Source organism: Siniperca chuatsi, linkage group LG3 (genome assembly GCF_020085105.1).
Source record: "Siniperca chuatsi isolate FFG_IHB_CAS linkage group LG3, ASM2008510v1, whole genome shotgun sequence".
In the NCBI taxonomy this organism is placed as follows: domain Eukaryota; kingdom Metazoa; phylum Chordata; class Actinopteri; order Centrarchiformes; family Sinipercidae; genus Siniperca; species Siniperca chuatsi.
This window is the reverse complement of record NC_058044.1, coordinates 4,471,114-4,495,273: the sequence shown is the minus strand read 5'-3', so window position 1 is coordinate 4,495,273 and position 24,160 is coordinate 4,471,114. Positions and strand designations below refer to the sequence as shown.

At 38.9% G+C, this 24,160-nt stretch overlaps 1 protein-coding gene across 1 annotated transcript in view; it reads right to left on the bottom strand.

Annotated features, from left to right (window-relative positions):
• cacna1ab (calcium channel, voltage-dependent, P/Q type, alpha 1A subunit, b) overlaps positions 1-24,160 on the bottom strand; it is a 196,399-nt gene that overhangs the window by 161,996 nt on the left and 10,243 nt on the right. Inside the window, exon 3 of the mRNA XM_044190125.1 lies at positions 19,461-19,844. Coding sequence (XP_044046060.1) covers positions 19,461-19,840 — 380 coding nt within the window. The 5' untranslated portion in view covers positions 19,841-19,844. The remainder of the gene's footprint in view (positions 1-19,460; positions 19,845-24,160) is intronic.

Sequence of the window (24,160 nt, the reverse complement as noted above, 5' to 3'; positions counted from 1 at the left end):
ATAAGTGAAAACAACTGTGTGGGAAGACGATGGGTGTGTGGGCCTTTTAACCAGAAAACAGTGTGCATACAACTACAGTAAATACAGGAAGTCGCTCTGTAGTACAAAGGAAGATTAGCATAAGCATTAGCATAAGCATATTATATATATATATATATATATATATATATATATATATATATATATATATATATATATATATATATATATATATATATATAACTTTTTCTCAGGCAAATTTCCAGACATTCATTGTCTAAAACAAAATTAATTTATCACTGACAAAAACATTTACTATATATTACTGGAGAAAACAAAGGATACTAGTTAAATAGTCCATATTGTCTTCTTTTCCAGGATTTTGAGACAAAGTTAACAAACTTAAACAAATCAAAGTTAAACAACCATTCCAGTTTGTGATCATCTGAGCACGAAAATATTTCAGGGTTTAGTCAAGCCATTACAAATAAAATTAGGTTCAATTAAATTGAATCATCATAATTTGTACAGTACAAATTATTTTAGGCTGGAGAGCCAAGAGCGGATACACAAAACCCCATACCAGGGTCCAATTATGTATTCCTATTGCCTCATTTACAATGTTCCCGTACAAACCAGTCATCATTGTCTCAGAGGGTAGTGGGCTCAGCTGTACTGTGTTTAGCACTGTATCCTCGAGAAGTACAGATGAATGTATCTGGCAATAAATTTAGCAAGGACAGAGGTTCAATTCCCAGCCCGGGTCTGTTCAAGTAAAGCTATAGCAGGTGGACCAGAGAGTAATGTGAGTGTTTGCCTTTTTTGGTACTGTGTGTTGGACTGAGCCTTCGTCTCTCCAGGTGGTTTCCCTGCCTTCCACTAAATGCATGGTCGGCCCAGTAATAGAAAGTTGTTTCTCTATAAATGTTACAGGCATTGTCAGCAAAGCCTGGAAGAGAATAAAACTAAAAAATAAATAAAAAAGCACATTCTTCTTCACATGTACAGTTTTTTTGTAACATGAGGAAAGAAGGAGTAGAAGAGGAGCGGAAAGGAGCAAAAGAAAGGATAAAAGGACAGAACAGAAAAAGGAGACATACGGTGAGGAGACAAGTAACCAAGAGAGGACAAAAACAAAAGGTGAGGAGCTAAAAATGGGATGAAAAGCAGCTGAGAGGAAGGTAAAGAGAGGAGACAGTGGAGGAGGAGAGATGTAGAGGAGGCAGGAAATAAGGTCAGATAGGAAGTGAGAGAAGAGAGATAGCGAAATGACAAAAAGGAGACAAGGAGAGGAGAGAGCGAGCGATTGAAAGGGAAAGATAAGGAGGTGGAGGAAGGTGAAAAGGAGGAGAATAGGGACAGAGAGGGAGATAGTGAGAAGGTGAGGAAGAGAGATATGAAGGAGGAAGGGAGGGGAACAGAACAGCCTGTTTTCTCTGTTCCCTCGCTAAACTCTGAACACACATCTCCTTAGTGTATATACAGTGTGTGTAAGTGTTTGTCTATGTGCTTACTGTGCCGTATGAATGTGATGTGTGAGTTTATCTGCTGTTACATTCTAGATATTGAGGGTGTGTTGTAAACTGGTGATTGTGCAGGTGTGTGTGCAAGTGTGTCAGTTTTAGCCTTTCAATACTGTGTGTATCTGTGTGTGTGTGTGTGTGTGTTATGTGTGTTTAATTGTGGATTTATGGATTTTACATATGTGTAGGCTACATATAGATATCTATATAATTGTATCTCTCCATATATGTGTGTGTGTGTGTGTGTGTTTGTGTATACAGTATGTGTGTGACTCTTTAGCGTCAAAAGGAAATTCTGGTAACTCTGGACGACCAGACAGTTTAAATAAAAGAATTAAAATCGATGCAGTAGAAACAGAGATGTTGTCTTTTTTATCCCACGCTTTTTTCTTCCTTGTCAAAACCTGGCGCCAACATTTCCCACAATGCGACTCAAGTGATGATTCAGGTGTGTTATGCTAGTAGTGGTCTTCAGCCACATCTGACTCAAGTGACATCACTTGAGGTAATTCATCAGATTTTGGGTTAGACATCTAGATGTGATTGTTAGGGGCTTGAGCATGCGTTAGGCCAGTGAGGGTCCTCATAAGTATGTAAGTACCAATGTGTGTGTGTGTGTACTGTAAGTAGACCAGGACACAGAGGTAAAGCAGGCAGTGATAAAGTGGCTGGATAAATCTGCTCTCCACATCTTTTCTTTCTCCCTTCATTCCTCTGGCGATCTCATTTTCCATTCTTCCTCCCTCATCTCTCTCTTTTTCCTACTTCTCCTTTCACCTCTTCACCCTTCCTCTCTTTTCCTCCCTACTTTATTCCTTCCTCATTTCTCCTTCACTCCTTCTATCCCTTTCACTCCCCCATCTCACCTTCATGCCCTTCTTTCTTCCCTTCCTCTTCAACCTCCTTCTCTCTTCTTTCACTCTCTTCACGCTCCCTCTCCGTTTCTCCCTCCTCATTCAAGTATATTTCTCTCTCATTCCTTTCCTCCTCATCTCTCCCCTTTTCCTTTTCCTACCCCCTCCACCTTTCTTCATCTCTTCCTGTATTGTTTCCTTCTCTGATTCACACTTGGCCTCCTGTAGTCTCACATCACATTTCACTCCATCCCTTCCTCCTCACCCCTCCTTCATTACCCCCATATTTTCCCCTCCTTCTTAATCATTCAACTCCATCTGCTTTTGTCTCTCACCTACCTGTTTCCTTCTCATTTCTCTCTCTTCTCCCAAAGTCTGCCTTTCGCTTTAGTCTCACGTTCACACTACCTCCATGTCACTGTGTCTCTGCTCTCCTTTTCTGTGTCGTCCTTTCTCTTTTTTCATTTCTATTTCTCTGCTTCGCTATTACCCCTCTTTCTCCTTTATTTTCGATGTGCCTATAAAACCTATTTCTGTGTGTGTGTGTGTGTGTGTGTGTGTGTGTGAGAGAGAGCTGAATCTGGGTGGGTATATTTGTTTGTCCTGTTCTGTCTTAGCAGGACAAGCTTGATAAATAAAAGGTAACTCTAAAGTTAAAACTACAACATGCAACTTATCTCCTTGGGACAGTAAGTTTTTAGACCTGCCCTCCTCTTCTTCCTCCTCTGTTAGTTATACACAAAGTGAGACAAAGACAATGTGATCTCACAGTAAATACACATAATACTGTCCTTTACTTATGAAGTGGTGCAAATGAGCCAATACATTACTGAAACAAGCAGAATGTTTACATTAAACAAATCAAATTACCAAAACCTTAATCTATCTAAGAGACTCACTCAAACCTATGCCAACTTTTTCTCACAGAAAAGCCACAGCACTTATGCACAAATCAGCAAATATGGTCCATATAAAAGTACCATGACCTTTAATTGTGAGAGTTGTACTTTTCATAGGAAGTCATACAAATCATAAAAATATGTTGATGTATGAATGTATGGTTGTTATTCATCTGGACAGACAGTCCTCCCCAAAAATACAGCCGTATAAGTCTTCTGTGCAAGCAGCTTATTACGACCCATATTTATGTAATTGTTAGGCGGTGACCTCTAGTGGCCACAGTAATTATGATGGGAGCAAAGGAGGAAGTCAGGTGAGGTAGTACAAAGAGCGCCAAAGTCTGCATAGGGAGGAGGCCAGGGTGGATGGATGGGTCAAACAGGAGACCACTGTTCGTGTCCCGTGTGAAACCAAAAGTCAAAGTTGACTTATTTTAACTTTTAGTACTAAGTAGTAAGTTACGTACACAAGTTAAGCTACGTCACGATTTACATCAAGTGACTTACAGCCCAAAACGTACATTACGTGACTGACTTACTAATGTAACTTACTTATTTTAACTCAAACCATGATCTTTTCCTAAACCTAACCAAGTAGTTCTGGTGCCAAAACTTAACCAAACTTCAACCGTTTCATAAAGGTTAACCACATTTGCATTTTGGCAAATACAGATTTGTTTTACGAGAAGGTCCAGTAAACGTTTTGCAAATAATTAATTTTCCTAAACTTCTGAATTAGGTCTAAAATTAAACATTTGGTAACTGCATACATTTTTTTTTAAAGGAAATAAAGGAAAATTTGAAATAGGACAGAAACTAAGCACAGTCAGCTGCAGGAATATGTTCACTTATTTGGGAGACAATTTGGATTCTACAAAGTCTCATTGTGGGAAACTGTGTGCTGCAGCCATAATTCATTTTAAGTAAGAAAACAGGTGGATTTTCACATAAAGCTCTTGCTGAGTGCAGCTTTAATGTGCTTAAAAGCCATTTAAAGTTTAAACTCATTTACTAAGTCAATATATCACACAAGTATAATGCGAGTGTGTATGTGTGTGCCATAAATGTCCCTAGTGTAAAGGTTTCATTGAGAAAAAGCTGAGGCATGAAGGGTAAGGCAGTGCCCTCACTAAAGGGGAGTGGCTGGCAGCCAGCCAATCACAAAGAGAGGGCGCCCTGAGTGACAGCTGGAAAGAGAGGCAGAGAGAGAAACAGCATAAAGAGCTCTTAGGAAAAACAGAATATCATCTACCACAAATGATGCAGTCACCCTTGAACCAATCAGGAAGGAGTACTTCCTTGTTCACTCATTCATTATTCCCTTCATAAAACACTCACGAGTTTACTCTAAAGGGAGCAGTAAACTGAGATTACGAATGGTTGACTCATCATAATTTTGCATCATCACTGGCAGGTGTCGTGGTCATTTATCATAGGCGAAGGATTGTATTGTGAGATTTTTGAAATTATCCTCACCAGAATAATGACAGCATATCATTTATTCAAACATGTAAACGTACTTTGTTTATGTTTTTCATGACAAGTGACCTTTTGTGGCCGTGGAAATAATGACTCTGCTCTCTGAGAAGCAAAGGCAAAAGTAGTGTGATGTATAGTGCTGTAGTGTCAGATCAACATTCCCATGTGTACTATAAACTGAGATCAACGAGGCCAACATTTTGACTTGTCATAGCAGGACAATCACTATTACTACTACTACTATTACTAATAACATTAAAGGTGTCCCAGTAAGTCATGACAGTGAACCAGTATGAACAATACCAGGACCATGAAACTGAAGCAGCTAAATAGAATTCAGCCATAAATCATTTTATTATTCACACCTGTGCTTTTCCTGCTGTGGCATGTCAAAATGTCTTATTTAAAGAAAAAATAGTAGACAGGTCTACTGTCACCCAGTGTGGAAGAGTCATTTTAGCACCTCCTATAGGCTATCAGTGTACTTTGGCCAATGCTGGAAAACAACAGTAAGTTTCAGCAGAAAGTTTTCCAATGTGTTGCATTATTTAATCTTCTATTCAAATATTAGCCATTACAAAATCATTCAAGTATAATTGTATGATCTTGGATTTTTGGATTTGGATTTTCTTTGGCACTAAGATTTATCATTTGTCTTTTTGTGTTAGCCATTGACATGTGGGATTTTCACTGTAAGACTACTATCATGTTTAAGCTGTAGCTATTATGCTGTTTTATATGCAGGTGGAAAAGTCCAACATCTTGAATGTCAAACTCACTAGCTATAAGCAACAATACATTCACATGTTGTTTTGTAAGACAATTAAACCCAGAAGGACAAATAATAAATGTGTAGCGAACCTCTATGATGGCAAAAACCTTGATATTGTAGATGGTGAATTGCAAATTGCTTTTATTTGCAATGAGCGTGAGAGAAAAAAAGGCTTTCCAAATCTCTACCACTGCCATTATCGCCATGCTGTGCAGCCCAACCCTAAACACACCACCATCCAACAAGGCCTTCTCTTCAAGCAGAGAAATGGCTGTGTCATTACAGGAAGATAGCTGTGACTAAGACTATTAGCTAATTGATAGGCTGACTGTGGTGGCCACAGCTGCGGCTGGCTGTCAAGGCTGACACAACAAAACTAATACACCCAGCTTCTGCAATAATCATTTCAGACTCCAAGAGATGCCCACAAAAGTTTCCTTTGGGGAAAAAAAGAAAAAAAAAAACTCAAGAGTTTCCGATTGAGGTTTTTTTTTTTAACCTGCAGAACAAAATAGAATAAATATGATTTTCTAACATTTATGTGTTGCACTTTAATTTTGAAAACACATCTAAACTCCCAGCATAGAGAGGAAATAAATCACTGAAAATGCAAACCTGCTCGCACAAGCCAAATTGTGAATGGGGTCTAATAGAAATGGTATAGATGAACCAAGCAGTCAAATACCCCATCCTCCCACCAACCCCTGCTGGGCTAGAATCCAAACTATCCAAAACCTCCACCCCCAAGCCCATGGTCTGACATAGCACTTCAACTGTAATAGTATATAAAGTGGAAATAGGAATTTGTTTTATAGCACTGTACTCAAGACAGCAGGCTGCTGTCGTGTTAAAAAATCACCTATATTGGACACAAATTCAGGGATCAAACCTGCGATTATCTGTCCTATGGGTTAAGTGTTTTAATACAGTATGACAGTGTGTATTAATGCATGAAGTACATGTATTTCCCTACACGTAGTTTTGGAAAAGGATATTTGTTTAAACTGCTGCCTTGTGCACAGTTCACTCCTCAGAGAGAACAAATGTGTTCCCAGTGGATTTCTCATCATTAAATTAAAGGACAAATCACTGATTTCTAAACCTTCTATTTATCCAGGAAAAAAGGAATTTGCTTAGCAGTCAGGCTTTTTCTGCAAAAAAACTTCTGCTGCTGCACGCATATTTACATCTGAAATCTCCCCACTATAACCAACTTTTAATGGGATTTTTACACATGTGATTTATGTAATTGGTTTACCTTGGGCTGATGGTGGAAACTATGAAAATAACAGCAAGGTTTCTTTGTGGTTGACTTTGTAACATTTAATTTGTAAAGCAAATGTACCACTTATTAAATGTCTGTTGATGGGCACTTGGGCGTTTTAAACAAGTTGTTGATGTTTCACCTCGTTCCCGTGTTTGTCCCAGTATAACATGATGACAGTAGTATATAGTGATGGTGCTTGTGTGTGTGTTTGGTATCATGACTGATTCATCTGGGCAGCCCTCTACTGACACATTGTGGTCACATGAGGTACTGCAGATAAGTACAGAACGAATATTTCTGTATTACTAGACACACAAGCACACAGTGACGGAAAGCAACAAAAGCACATTTACTCAAGTACTGTACTTAAGTACAGTTTTGAAGTACTTGTACTTTACTTCATTATTTCCATTTTCTGCTACTTTATACTTCTACTCCACTACAGTTCAGAGGCAAATATTTAACTCCACTACATTTATTTAATAACTTTAGTTACTAGTTACTTTGCAGATTTAGATTAATAATACAAAATATGATCAACAAACAAATAACGATGTATTATTATAAGATAAGGTAAGATTTTATTGATCCTGGGGGAATATTCAGCTAGCCAGAAGTATATAAAGTAATTAAATTAGCCCAACCTTTACCAGCTGCAACATTGATGTGATGAACATATTAAGCCATCAATAATTAGAATCCAATAATATTATGGATTATTGAAATGGGCTATTCTGCATAATGATTACTTTTACATTTGGTACTTTAAGTATATTTTGATGCTGATACTTTTGTACTTTTACTTAAGTGCATTTTTTAATGCAGGGATTTCACTTGTAACGGAGTATTTCTACACTGTGGTATCGCTCCTTTTATTGAAGTAAAAGATCTGAGTGCTTCTTCGACTACTGCACAGACATTTGTTATTCCAAATTGTAAAATGTAACTTAGAAAAAATCCTGTGTCTCTAACACAAACCCTAAATGACCCTGAGCTAAATTCTGATGCAAACCCAAAACTAGACTCTGCTGGTGCTGAAGTAATCCTTACTGGTTTAGAAAATTAGTCATGACCTGCATGTATTTGTGTCTGCTGGCACCTAGCGGTCACACAAACTACTGCAGCGATTCATTGTTTTTTTCCTGTCATCAACCTAAAAATTACATCAGTAACATAAGTATCCAATGCTATTAGTGTGTGTTTGTATGTGTGCACCATCACTATGCTTAAAAAATAGAAAATAGGTCAACAGCGCACTCAGCCTCTCTCTGCCTCTTACGCACATGCTGAAGCACTGATTGCTCTTACAGAACCATAATTACCAATAACTCTTTACTGATGCTTCCGTCTCTGTCCTCAATCTCCACTCATCACTTCCTCATTCTTTATCACCAAAGCTCAGACCATATTTGACCTCGGGTCATTTTCCTAAGTCCTTCATCTCTATGTTTTGAATTTTTCTGTCTTCACTTTCGCTCATTTCCTGTCTCTTTTCCTCCATCTCTCTTTTTATAATCCTTCTCTCCCATGACGATAGTTTTTAGTCCAGTTTCTCTAATCGCAGTGACCTCTTTTGAAGCAAAAGGACAACATGTTTTTAACCTGGATGTTCACGTTTGTTTTGAGAATTACCGTTTTTGACTGTCCAGGCTAGTGTAATTACTGAGCTCAAAATATGAGACTCTTGGACGAATGCAAGGTGATCTACCGATATGCTACGCATGGCAGAGGTGAAAATTCTGGAAGTATCAAATCAAGTATCTATTCCAGTTTGTTTAGGCTGCATTAAGCACTTCCAAAGTTAATAAATGCACAGATTACAAGATGTAACAGAGAGAAAAGTGCTAAAAGATAAAATAAAATGCTCTCATAATGTTACCACCAAAAGGGTTAGGAAGAAACTTTTAATAATAAATCAAAATCAAATCAGTCTAACAGCACAAAAATGCCACACTATTCCACCTTACAACGTAAATACAAGCTGCCAAGCTGGAAAAACTATTGACTTCAGCTTCCTAGCTGTAATAGCAGGAATTTCTGACAGCTACTTATCTCCCACTTGGGAACTAGAACTAGAGGGTTGTCAACAAAGCAGTAGCAAAATCACAGGCAGTTACATCTAAATAAAATTATAAATATATATATTATTAACATATAAATATTAACACTGACACAATCAAATCTGCTAATTTACATTTTTTTGCATCTGTTTAACTTGAGGGACAACACCGTCTTAATCTGTTTAACTTGTTAATAAACTACTCTGCTCATTTTAAATGGTATGACGAAAAGGCTAGCAGTGGAGGTAACCATCTTGAAATTTGCATAAACACTTCCAAATAATGGGAGGTTTTCCTGTTGTTGCCATTCTGCTGACATTGGGTGAACCCTTTAAAACTTGTTTTTTCGTGTGTGTGTGTGTGTGTGTGTGTGTGTGTGTGGGGGGGGGCATGACGCAGCATGACGCAGCATGACGCATTTGGTCCCATATCACCTTGCTGTTACAAACACACACTCACACAGAAGGAGAGGCAGAACTCTTTTTGTGTGTTCAAGAGAATAAATCATGCACACATCAGAGATAACAAGCTCACTTCATCACCATCAACACAAGAGGGCAGCAGTTTCCCACGTGAGGACACCTCCTCCTCCTCCTCCTCCTCCTCCTCCTCCTCCTCCTCACACTAAGCTTTGGTCCTCTGTGTGTGTTGGTCTGAGTGGTTGTCAATCAAAGAACCATCAGACCTTTGAACAAACTGACTGGTCGGTGGGGTGGGGTGCGTGCATGCGTGGATACGTGCATGCGTGTGTTTGGAGGTGGGCAGGAAAGGAAGTGGGGTGAGTCACTGAGGATTTGGATGAAAGGGATAAATGAGATGAAGGTGTCTGTAAGGTAATAATAATAATTTGAGACTGTCAACAATATAATTTGCTCAAACATTTAAAACAACCTTTGTTTACATTTTTCTGAACAGCAACCTCTTGTTATTGTGTGAAGCAGAGTAGTGCAACATTGTTAAACCAAGTCAAAACCTCTCTGGGACGAGGTTGTTGAGGATGACTGGACGAACAACACATGTGACATCAGTCTAGAAGACCAGCAGCAGCAGCTGCACATGGTGATATACAATATGTGCAGAGTGTTTAAATAAAAGGAGAAACTTTCAAGTTAAAAAGGGTAAAGATAGAAAGAAAGATTCAACCTTTATTTTCATTGACAGTTAATTAAATTTTGGTTGTGCTCTTCTCATCAATTAAAGGTTAGAACTCAAAAATTGTAACTCCTGTGTGTTATAGTTTTTTTTTCCTGAGAGAAAGAAGTCCTGTGGGAACATTTTGTTGTATTATATGTGTGTGAAGAGTTAAAACTGTGGGACTGAGAGCAGTTTTGTGGAGACTGTCCACAGTACAGACACACACAAATGTCAACCCTGTCTCCTAGAAATTACGTTTATATACTACTAATCTGTTTTGATGGGAAAAATAATTGCTGCCTGGACATGTTCAATGAAAAAAAATGTTTTCAATGAAGAAAGTCTTTTTGTACTGCATGCAGTTTGCAAGGAAGTGGTCAGGGTGGATTGTGGCTGAGTCCTGCTGTGGTTAGGTTTAGCAGCACAAAAGCACTTCGGCTAAGTTTAGGGAAAGATCATTGTTTGGTTTAAATGTTAAAAAGTAAGTTCTTCCTGTTTGTGCTACAAGTCATTATTCACTTTTTCAATACTACACCAAGACCACAATCTCTCCCCAAACTAAACCAAGTGCTGTGAGCGCCTAAACACGTTTAATCATGCTTTGGTTGCTATGAGCAGATATTGAGAGAAAATTAATGCAACATGTTGTCAATGAACATTTAGCATATATGTTCAGTATCAATATTTTGCAGCTTGGCAGATTTTCTTTTTGATAAAAAACGTAATCCGGGTGTCATTACATTTGCTATTGCAAATTAGTAGTAATTTCTAGGGGACAGGGTTGCAAATGTGATGATTATGAAAGGCACCTCGCTGTGCTGATCTAGAAAAGAGTTTACTTGTGAACTTGAATCGACTGAATAAACTTAATTTTACTTTAGAACTTTTTCTAACTTGATTGAATGCACCCAATCAGTGTAGTGTGAAAAATGCTACAGTTGTGCTAATAAACCCCAAGCATCCTGTTTGAATAGAGGTGGGTGTTGAGCTATGGAAACTAAATCACTTTTCTTGAAACCAAACAACCTTGGGTGAAAAAAAAACATCACTGTGCTTCATAGGCATATAGTCAACAGCAATGAATAGTTGCTGCTAATCAGAATACTAATTCTCAGACTGATATTAAAGAAGAGGAGGGAGGAGACACAGTGAGACAGAAGGGTCGACAAGGGAGGGACAGTGGTGTGTATGGACACAAGAGAAAAGGAAGGATGAAAAAAGAGTAAGAGGAAAGGGAAGAGTGAAGGGTAACAAGGTATAAATTAATGAACGGGAGGTAAAAGGAAAGAACGAAAGATATAAGAGAGGAGGGAGGGAAAGAAATAGGAGGACAGGAGAGGAAAGTACTGATGGGTGAATGGAAAGGAAAAGTGGAAGGAGAGAGGGAGAAGGAGGATAAATATTAAAATGAATGATGTGCACTCTCCAGGCAGAAGTGCAGCTGGCAGCAGAGTGGCATCGCCAAGCCAGCAAAACAAACTGACTGATGCTGGCACTAATATAATACAACAGAGAGAGTCACTGAGGGAGAGAGAGATGGGGTGAGAAACATTTTACTTTTTCCCTCCTTTATTATAATGTCTCCAACTGCCACTCACACAATCCTGGCTCCAAAATGTTTAACATTTATATGGTTTTGCCAAGTACGTTTTGATGGAAACGTGATTGCTGCCTGGATTACGTTCAATGGCAACATGACAAGTCCAGAAAGTGTTATGTTCTTATACTGCACAGACGTTAGGGAGGTGGTCGGGGTGGATGGCGGGGGTACAAACTGTGGGACTTTGATTCATAATGCTATATAGAGAAAAAAGAGAATGTTCCTCCAAAGTAATTTGGTGCTAATTGTGACATTTCAATTTAGAGATTGACTGGAGGAAGAAAAATGTTACAAAATGTCTTTGTTTTGCAATAGGATATTTTATAAAGATAGAGGTGTGCTGAAGAAGGAAACGTTGGTGCTCTTAAAGAAAAAAAGTAGTTGAAATCTTCAAACATGTGTCTTCAAACATAAGCAAAATCATCCAGAAAGGACACACCCTTGAATGAATATATACAAAGGCTAGGTTGGGGTATGTCTCCTACTTTGTTTGACTCCTGGTGAAGACCTGTCAAAGTCAAAACCAGTCGTTCTTTAAAAATAGCGTAGAAGCCGAGTAACTATAAAAGGTTTTTGTCATAACTTCCACATTCCTCCTACACAAGAGTGCATGGATTTTGGTTGGAAAATTATTTTGTTGCCAAAAAATAAATTATGGAATTGATTAAAAAGTGATGTCAAATTATTCAATTTCTGCATATAAATCAACAATTAGAAATTTAGCAGCTGCAAAATAAATCAAAATATTTGAAAAATCGAATGTGTTTTTAACCTTAGTTAGTTTACAGGGTTATATATAATCACATGTGAACAGAAGTCTAACATTCAGAAATCACAAACCTTCAGTGGTGTCCAACATAGCCAAAACTCAATTAAGCATTTAAGAGCAATGACAGTTTACTCAATACAAATCCGGCATATCAACCTGTCTGATCGTCTGACCGCTTGTGCTTCTTGCCCTGTCAGACTTCATTGTAGCTTCAGATGTTGTTGTGCTCCCAGATGTCGACAGTTAACTCTGTGAGCAAGATATTTTCAAACTGATATAAATGATGGCCGATGCTACAAAAAATAACACCAAGGTTGTAATAAACTGTGAGAATTTGCACTCTTGTTTCCCATTATAAATTAAGAGAAAGTCAATTTTATTTATTTAGACCAATATCACAAATTACAAATTTGCCTCAAGTGGCTTTACAATCTTCAAAAGATTCTTTTATATTTTTCTACTATTTTTTATCATAAAGGCAATTTATTCTCATCATCTAAGTAGTAACCAGTTTATTACAGGGCATGTAAACGCATGTCAGTTTTCCTGTTTCTCGCTCTGTAAGATGATTTCTTGTATGCATATAAACGTACTGAATGGTCACAACCGTCAGTAAAATGCTTCAACCTGTTAATGACAACGATGAAAACAGAACAAAAGTAACTTTAACTGTCTTCTCCCAAATACGTTCAACACCACATACAAAAACAGGCTGACCATCTGTGAACCTGTACACTCTCACATTCCGTCTGTTCCTCTCTCTCTCTCTCTCTCTCTCTCTCTCTCTCTCTCTCTCTCTCTCTTAAGACCACTTGTGCTAGATGCCAGGTCTGACACTTGCGTGTGGTTATGTGGGGACAAAAAAAAATCACTATTTGGCGTGAGGGCACTGCAAATGGCTGCCACCTCCCTCTGAGGAGAAAGAGGAGGAGAGACATGAAAAGAGACAGAGGAGGAGATGGACAGACTAGAAGAAAAAAAGATAGAAAGAAGGAAAGAAAAAGGTTTTGCTTTGGTGAATTTTGTTACTATACTTTCATTCATTTTCTTTGAGCCTCACCATGACGCTTGAAGCTTGAAGCAGAACGGACAGGTGTTTGTGTAGTGTTAGTAATACATATACTTTTTTAATTGTATGTCTCTATGTTCAGTTTGCCTTTTTCTCTTTGTCATATAATTTTCAGCTTCACAAATTCAATATAATCTTTTAAATAATTTCAAATATAACAAACTACAGGCAACCAACAAATGAATAAAAACTCATCTGTGCAAATTAATAACTGTATGTATGTTCAAAGTGTGAATTTAACCAATACAAACTTTTGCTGCACACCACTACACATGGGAAACATAATGAGACAAAATGTCCAGAAATGTACAGGAGACAATCATTCGTAGGTGTCATATTGATGTGTCATGTATTCATTTAAGGGTGAAGTATATTAATGCATATTTTACATGTGTTACAACCAGTTTCTTCTGGGGACAAGCCTCTCCTCTCCATCACTGAACTGTCAGCATGATAGCGGGTGTGCTGTTTGTACAGGGCAGGAGACAGCTGATTTGATCAGCCATGATTGATGTCAACCACAGTACATGCACCACCCCGGGTGTCTTTGCTTACAAAATGACTAAAAAGCAGGTTCTCTTGTCCAGGAGTGAACTTAAAAAATAGACCTGAGTGTGTGAATTCCATTAACTATAACACTATACAACTACCAAAAAACAAGCAAACAAACAGTCTTTCCACTTGATACTCACAGAACTGAGGTGTTAATTGTTCTTGTTCATTTTGTTTGTTAGTGGTATGTATGTTCTCACTGGTAAGGAGACTTTTTAAAGATGTCCAAAAATTAAGAGAGTTAGTCGAGTGATTCCTCACATTAAAAAAATTATCCACCAGTTAAAATAATTTTTCCTTGAGGCTTTAATGAGGTCTGCCTCACTCCAATGACATTACATGATCCAAAAAACAGAGACCTAGGAACTTTCACTTCTTAATTGCAATGTCAACCAGGTATGGCAAGTTTATTTAAACGTGAATAATCCATTGGTCCTCTTGTTTTTGGATCATTTATTGTCATGAGAAAGAAAAGAAATCATCTCATCTCAAAATGCTTCCATGCTTGGCAGGTGAATACATGAGGTGGTCAACTCTTCCATGTGACCCTGCCTTTGCCTATTTTTGCCTCATGTTTTCCAAACCACAGGCTTCCTCAGCTTACTGTGACCTTTAGGAATGTCACAGCCTAAAAAACGCATCTACAGTAACTGAATGCTCGTCTCAGCAAAGAGGTTAAAGAAACACGAGCATGACCAGGACAGTGTCTGGTTTGACTTTCAAGGCTGGCTTTAGAAAAATAAAACAGGGTACGGAAGTCAAATGAGATGTTGCTTCTCACTTCCACAACAACGTAAAATTAACATGGTTAAGTCCACAAGTTTAGTTAATTTTTTATGACCCCTTGTTGCTCTTTTTTTATGGAACCCCAAAACTGACAAAATGTAGTAAAGGGTAACCAGACAAGTCAAAAATTTAATTGAATACACCAATAAATAATATTGTTAGTTCAATAATTAAAAGAGTGGAAAATAATAATAAAGCTTTATACTTTTCCTTTAACCCCCAATGAGTTGAGAAAAATAGCTAAAAGCTTTTTATTTTTAGCCACGTTATGCATTGCTCTTGGGATGGCAAGGTTGGTCTGTCGGTCGATCCACCACAGATGAATCCGAATGATTTTGGTGATCCCCTGACTCTTCCTCTAGCGCCACCAGCAGGTCAAAGTTTTCACTTATCGTGAAATATTTCAACATCTACTAGGCACAAAATTTTGTACAGATATTCATGCTTCCCAGACAATGTGTCTAATGACTTTTGTGATCCACTGATTTTTCCTCTAGCACCACCATGATGTTCAAAGTATTGGTTGTGAGTGAAATTCCTTAACAACTCTTGGATTGATTACTATGACATTTGGATTATGACCAAATACCTGCAAAACTATTGACATTCCCATTAACCTCAGCTATAATTTGTGTTTAGCGCTAATTAGCAAATGTTAGCATGCTAATATGCTAAACTGATGTTAGCTTTTAGGTCAAAGCACCACTGTGCCTCAGTACAGTCTCACAGAGCCACATGAACATGGGTTGTTTTTGAACAAACAACCAATGCTGTCATTCCAAACATTTCATTCCCGGTCCTCACCGGTTTATGAGTCAGAACCTGTCACCCTGACTTACACACACTTCTCCAAAACTGTAACTGTCCACAGGGTACATTGCAAAACAACATGAATTGTGAATAGCGCACTGGGGCCACTTTTTATTTCCACCTGTTTCAGATGGAGTTTTACTGATGGTGAAAACAATGTGCTGTATTTCCGCAGTCTTTGCACTGAACTACCAACTTATAAAAGTTCACATCACTGCAGACACTACAGTCACCATAACAACACCGTAATTATTATAATTTCATACAATTATCATCATTTATGTTAGTAGAACATCATACCACATAATTACTACACTTGTCTTACTGTTTAATAACTTGTTATACACAGTTTCATGTCATTGTATTATTCCTACACTATTGTATTCCATTGTAGTCAATTATCTCATGTTTATTATATTATATAAAATATATTTATAACCTGTATAGTTTTCTTAACTTGATTTGTTTTATTTGTCTGTTTCTTGTGTGGTTGTAATACTAATTTCCCTCCTGGGGATGTAGCTTATCACATTTCATCTGATCATAATTAACTAATATGTTCTTTTGTTATTTGATTGATTCTATCATTTTTTTGGCAACTTATGGAATCTCTGTATTCTGCCAATAATGATCTCATTGGAGTGAACTGGTGCCAGAGACAGCAGAGACAGGTGATGCAGCAGAAGCAGTAAACATGCTCTCAGTCACAATTAGAGGGGAATAATGGCAGAGGACAGATGAGCTGCTGTGGCTATTGGTCCTGTTGCAGTATATGCCATTTGGGTGTGATCAACTAGTCGGCATAGACTACCTTAGAGACTTGGGGGGAGGCATTAAAAGAGAGGGAGTGACAGAAAGGGGGAGAGAAAGACAGTCACACAGGACCAGAGGGTAATAAAAATTATCTATCTGCAATCTTTCCATCCATGGATCTACTGCATGTCAGGGTAAGTGGGGTTTTCATGTCTAATAAAAATCAGCTTAGTCCCCCCAGGCTTCGTTGACACACCTGGTCTGATCTGCAACTGGGTCAGCAGCTGCCTGTCCGTCTTTCTGCTTGTTTGTCTGTCAAAAAAAAAACAAGGCAATAGAAAGTCTCTTTCTGTCATCACCCACTGCCTCTGTTACAAAGCTCAGGACTCGGCAGGCTCAAGGACATGGCGCCTTGTGACGGGCAAAGTTTAATCAGTGGCTGGTAAGAGACTCAACTCAGGTAACATTTAGAGCAACTGTTCTCAACCGTGTGGCATCATGAGTGAATAGTCTGCATGTTCTCATTACAGCCAAACTCACTTTCATTTCACTGATTACTTCCTTTTCTGTTTGAAGGTGTGTTGGTCAGTCAAATCGGCTGCTGCAGAGTTTGATTGCATGAAAAACCTGCAGACTCTCAGTCTTCCGTGACTCACTATTAAGAGATACTGCACAAAGAGCTCATTTCCATTCTAAAAAATTATATATGGCAGCTACAAAGTGACAAGTTTTCTTTGGTGGTGCCCAGATTATGAAAATCATATAACATTGGATGCTAATTTCTATGTTAGTGGCATTGATAGTCCCAGTTTCAACAAAGTAAAGTAAAACCTTGAAATACAACACTGATTTCACTACAGAATTTATACTGAAAATAAGATTAAAAAAACATTCAGAAAAAATTCTTCATATTTTAAACCCAATTGAATTCTTAAATGCCGTTTTAAGACTTTTCTCGCCTAGCTAGCAACAGTCTCTACATTATGTAATTATCAAATCTACAAATACAGCTTATGTTGTTAAAGAAAACATTCTCTTCCTAAGCTGTCTTAGAGACGTACAATCAATGAAGACACAAGGCTATTGATTTTCTTAGTTGTTTGAATCACTTTTGTACGAAAAGCTCTAGCACTATTTGGACACGATATATTGATTTTGCAATGAAGCTTAAAGCTTCCAATTCTTAGGCCAAATTACCATCTGATGCACACCCGGTTTGTCAGCTAGAACCAACACATACTGAAATGTCTTCCGTTGTGGAAAATGTGAAGTGTTGGTTTCTCCAATCTGCTCTTCTTTTTTTCTTAACACAAAATGGATGGAACTGACTTGTCTCTTGTTCCATTCATTCTCTTTGATCCTTCACCACACCTGCAATGTCAATTGCAAGATTTTGATAAAACTATAATTAGCAGTGTTCTTCGACCTGCAACATTATATCCTTGTTGGGTAGATTTGAGAATGTTTCCCTAAAGATATTACAAAATTCGATCAATGAAACTGCATTTTCGTCTATTTGGAGCTGATTTGAAACATACCACATATCACATATCAAAGTGCTGAATGCCCTGCCAGACGACTTTAATAGCTGCCAAATGTTTGACATGCAACCTAATATGACCCTCCTTTGCAGCACTTACTTCCAAGTTAAAAGCCGTTTTCATGAAGACTTTGTGTACACCCTGTATTTGATAATCATGGCTAGGATGAACTGGAATCTTGTTAGGACTGCCAGATCCCAGATAAGATTACTGCAATTAGTGTTGAACAATAGTAATTATGTTTTATGGGCTTTCCCCTGTCTCTAGGTAACCTGTAGAGAGCCCTATGTTAGGAAGGAACAGATAAGCTGAATGAGCTTTGCACATATGAGATACGAGGTGTGCAGGATGATGAATAATGTCTCTATTGGAGACAGGAGGAGGAGGAGGAGGAGGGAGGGTGAGAGGCAGATAGAAGGATGGACGTGGACAGGTGGAGGAAAAGCACTCCTTGATGTCCTGACACAAGCTGATTAGCTGATACCACACCACAATTACCATCAGTGTTAGTTACACATCGTTTTCAGCGCCAGTTATGTTCCCAGAAAAACACTTACCACCTTAACTGCAGGTTAAAGCTCCACTGATCTTTATTTATTTATATATTTACATTGAATCAAATGACTACATGTAACATGAAATGGGTCACTTGAAGTAACTAACCCACTGAGAATTATCACCCAATTCTGCAGAGCTATGGAGCATTTTAGCCTCTTTAAGCTAATTGTTTTGGTTTTATGGCACATTTACTGTTTTGGTTCAGTCTCTCCGCTCTCATCATCCTCATTTCCAGCAGCAGCAGGTAGCTGTTTTCAACAAACAAGCTCTGATAAACCAACTGTATGCTACCTGGCCAGGTTCTCTCCTACATACCTTTCACCAACTATGCTCCCATCCCTAAAGAATAGTGAATTATTCTAAGTGTTCAGGGTTCCAGAAGTAAACTCATTAAAACATGTTCTGAATAGGCAATGTTAGTTGACTGATAGTTAGAGGACGTCCAAGGTTTGGATGGGCATGAAACTTCAACCAGTTAAGATGAGCACAAAAGATGCCTTAAATAACTGGTTCTTTGATAGAAACTCAAAGGTACAAGCTTATGTACATACAAACATAAGCCCAACGAGCATTTTGGTAAGAAACATACGATCACAGGGCTTAATTTTGCAGTGTGCGCCACTTACAGCCAGCAGAAGCCAATGATTATGCTTTGTAGAAACCTGATAATGTATTCAGCAGTTTAAGTCTGTTCACTTTTTGATTCTGTGTCAACGTCAGATAAATTCAGTCACGATGGTGTGGAGTTTTGCTGCCAATTACAACGATGAAGCGTTCAGAATTAGCTACATGTCTGATTCCTGCCTTTTAGCATAGAAACGGCCACCAATGGCTGATGGATTAAGTAGCCATATAATGACTTTTCAAAAATTTTTCAGAAACTTCAGAAAAGTTTGACTATTGCAACCGATGGGCATAACGTAAACCGTTGGTATCATAAATTATCCAGGAGATCCTACTATATTGAGTAACATTGAGGGTATCATAAAAAAATGCAGCTCCTCCCCTTAATAACTCTATTATTATCTCAACTGTAAAAAGTAAACTGTACTCACTCCCACTGTTTCCTCCTGGCCTGTGGTGTGTTGTGCCGCTTGTGTGCCTGGTGGGCCAGGATGACATCACGGTGGTCCACCAGTCCTCCCCTCCGGCGGACCGGTGGGACTGTGGGGTCGGTGTTGCTGGTAACCAGGGACATGGATCCCCGGCCGGAGTGAACCCCATAGCCACCACTTCCACCGATAAAGGGCACTTCTCTGTACTGCTCCACCCGGACATCATAGACAGCATGATAGTAGGTGGGGTTGGGGCCCACGCTGCTCCCACTGATTGGGGGAGGGTGGCAGCGTAGTGGCCTGTGGAGGCCCTGAGAGGAGGATGAAGTCTGGGGCCACACCACCGAGCCGCCATGGTCCTGATAGAGGGGGGACAGCATGGAGCTGGAGGAGGGGGCGATGGAGAGAGATGAGAAAGGAGAGGGGTAAGGGAAGAAAAAGGGAAGCCGAAAAGTGAAAAAGGGGGAGAGGAAAGAAAAGGGAAAGAGAAGAGAGAGCAGTTAATTAAAAGCAGTTTATTTTATTGCTTTTGTGTATTTTCTGCATTTTATTTCTGTATATTTCATCATTCACTGTGTACACTATTTTATTTCTCTTGTTGTGAAGCACTTTGTACTTTGTTTTGATAAGTGCTTTATGAATAAAATTGTATTATTATTATTATTATTGTTATTAAAAGATAATTCATTACTTAAACTCTTTCCCAGATAGAAATAGTGCTGAAAAGATTCATGGATTAATCAATTAGTCAATCAAAAGAAGATTAATAAAATTAATAATTGATTAATTGTTTTAATTTAATAAATAACTAATAAATAAATAATTTGTATGATTTTCCAATGTGGGTATTTGCAGCTATTCTTTTAACTATTCCACAAACAAACATGAGCATTTGACATCCTTCCTTCCTGTGTCCAACCATTTTAGTTTTGACAAGCATGATCAGCGATTGGCCAGCCTGTGCGAAGGTGTGAAAGTAGGCAAAATACTACTGATCATTATCACTGTCACTTATCATGTACACAGCAGAGTGCAACACCATGACCGCCTTCAAGGAGAGGCTGTCCGAAAGTGGGTGCTGTTACTGTATGCCCACTGTACGATTCATTTTGTGGGGATAACAAAGACAAGCAAACAACAGACGTCTTGAAGCGAGGTTAGGGAGGCAGTTGAATGCAGCCAGGACGAGGCTATGATGGCAGGCTTTTCACCCCGAATTTTGAGTGTGGCCATTCAGAACAGGTAGAAACACTTTTGCTTTCAGACATGGTCAGATGACACGTCATATGACCCAGTGTGTTTCAGTCATAATGTCAGATTTGATAGTATTGAAAAATGAAAGAACCGGGAGTTGCAGTCTTAAATGAGAATTGTGTGGTGTAGCTACAGGGCCTACTCTTCTTTTTCCCCTCACAGACACAAGATGAATTTCTTTAACTAATTTTAAATGAAATATTGCTTGACGGAGTTTACATTGGCCTCTTTGGAGTAAACCAAGAACTCAGTATTTCATTATATCAGCTGCAGTCCTCCAGTTATACTTAAAATTCATAATAATCAAGTGGCTCTGGAGAAAAGGGGAACAGAAGAGGAAAAATAGAGAGGGATTTAGAGAGTAAAAATGGGAAAAATAACAAAAGTAAGAAAGCTGTGACTAATTGCGTTTTGGTGTAAAAGGAGGTGTAGGTGAACAAGGGAGGCGATAATGGTAATACACACAGAATAATAATATCATCCATAGCAAAATGTTACCTGTTCAGAAAGAGGACAAGTTGCTTCCAAAGATACTCACTGTATAAACAACAAAAAGTTGGCATTAGAACTATAATAAAAAAAAATAACATAACAGATATTGTCCCATGAGCCACTAAAACCACCCAACTTCAGCAGTGTTTGAATAAGAGAGTATCTTCAGAAGCAGCTTGTCCAAAAACACAATTTTTATACTACTTACTGAACATGTACTTTAAGATAAGACATTTCTGTTAATATAACAGAGGAAAGGACAATATTTCTCATTTTATGTTAAGGGAACATACGACTGAAGTGCTGTTTTCAGTTTGAAAAAACTACATTAAGGGAGTATAGCACCCTGGGAACACAAGACACACTTCTGAAATGTTGACCATGATCTGTAAGATTGTGTCTGCTGGTACCTGCTCAGTATCCCTAAAAATCATGCTCATTTTAGACAAATCTGCAGCTCCCAATTCACATCAAGTGCCAGTGTTCAGTGAGATAGCATTAATGTTGCAAGGTGGCAAGTAAGGGTGTGGAGGACAGGATGGTGGATGGATGTGTAACACATTCAACTTGCATGTGGGAGACTGGAGTTTGTGTACCATCACAATCTAATAGTTAACGTTAGCTTTTTTCCCCCCTTAACAACAATCTCTTCCTAACCCTGACCATACCGTGGTTGCCATGCACAGATATTATAAAAACAACTAATTATTTTATATTAAGTTGGCATTGGACATTGAAAAACATTGTCAGTGAAGTTAATCTGGGCTTTTGCAGTATCATCCAATGCCTTTTCTGGCAATATGGTTGCTCGTACTGTCACAGCTAACTGGCACTTATCTTTGGGTTGTACTGTAATTAAATATCCTTGTTAGCTGGTAAAACAGGAAAATGGGCTGGTTTTGTTGGGGGATTTAGCAGCAACTAGTTTTAGAACAGTCTCTCAACTTTATATTAGAAATAAGTATAAGCCAGAGTGTACAGTCTGAAAAAGTAAAATAATGTGTTTTGCCCTTGGTAAAGAAGAAACAAAAAGAGTGAGAAAAGGTGAAGAATATGAATCCACATGAGGGGGCACATTAATAAACCAGACATTCAATAAAACTACAGAGGACAAACAACAATGAGAGCTAGGGAGAAAAACAGAGGGAAGAAAAGAGGGGTGGATGGGAAGATAAAGGGGAAACATTCTTAATTAAATGCCTGCAAAGACTAATGACACTAACCTGGCATTTCAATTTTTACTATGTACTTGCAAAAAAAAAAATTACTCCTGTTTGTGTGTATGTGTTCATGTGTGTCTGTGCCTGTGTGTGTGCACACAAACGATTTGGAAACAGCATTTTTTCCTCACCAGTTATCTGCTGAGAGTGCATTACACATTATTTCTCCCTGACATGGTGTAAAGCGAAAACTAATTCACAGAGACAGGCACACACACACAGATTTACGCTCACACGCTGCAGGTACAATGATGAGACATACTGCTATGGTAAGGACTTTGTTGGGTGATTGAGGGTGTGTGTGTGTGTATGCCGCAGGACTTGAATAACACAGGTCTAGTTATATTAGTGATAGTAGCAGAGAACACACAAACTAAGGAACATGCACATAACACAGAGCAAGGGCAAACTACACTAACACGGGCACAGAGGACTCACTAAGAGGTGGGGAGATTAAGAGGGGAGACAGAGAGTTTGATGGAGAGATAAAGAGGAAAGAAGAGGGTGAGTGGGTGAACAGATGAGGGTGAAAGAGGAAGACAGTAATGGAGGAGAAAAAAAGTGAGACATTGGGGAAGTGGGGAAAACAAAAAAAACACACAACCAGCATTTACCCCAAAGGCACAATGGTACGATGGAGAGAGCTCTTCAGAGAGATTAGGGGACATGACAGATGAGTAAAGGAATGAATAATTGCTGAGAAAGAAAGACAGAGCAGAGCCATGCAGATGAAGCAAAATCCTTTCTCGCTTTCAGTCATTATGTCTCTCTTTCTCCCCTGGGGGATTGACAGCAGAGGGGACAAGGAGGCTGCTGCACGTCTGGCTTCGCAGGGAACTACTACAACTCTACATACTGTACTGTAGATATACACTACAGAGTACCAGTGAAGAAAGACAACCAAAGCCCTGCCTCACGGCCACACTGTCATGGTCCAGCTTTGCCTCTCCCTCATCCCTAGTGTTTCCAGCTGTTCTCCCCCCTTCCCTTGTGTTTCTTGTTTGTCCCCTGTTGGTTTCTGTCTGTATCGGGGTGTGTGTTTGTGAGATCTGGTCTAGGCGTGACCTTCGTTCCCTCGCCTACACACCTGCAACCATCTACCAATCAAGCCTTGCCGCCAAGCCTCCTGCACACCTGCGATCCATCCAATCATCCAGCTCCAGCAGTATATATCCTCGACTCTCCTCTCCAGTCTTCGCCAGATCGTCATTTAATCTAAGTGGTACAAACACATGGCCAAGTCTTTGAATATCCTAGTAACCTGTGTTTCTTCTTGTGCTTCAGGATCATACTCACCTGTGTACCATCTGCCTACGAACCTGCCTGCCTGCCAGTCTGTCTGCCTGGATTTACACTGTTATGTGTATTCGTTAGTCGATAACCTGCCTGCTGGCCTGCTCGCCTGCCTGCCCACCTAAACTCTGTGTCAGCTCAAGACTGCCTGCCAAACCAGACAACGCCACTGTGAGATCTCAGTCTACACTCAAACCACTCTGCTATCTGTGTGTGAAATAAACTGTTTGGACTCTGAGTCCATCTGAGTTCTGCTTTTGGGTTCTGAGCTTTCTTAAAACACTATACACACACGCACACGTACACACGCACGACTCAACCATTTACCATCTTAAATGTTGTTGTTTTTTTTTTAAACGTAAGAGGGGTTTAAATTCAAGTTGCATTTAGGTTGCACGATTCTGAATCTGATTGTGTCCAGACTGAAGCTACAAAAATCTT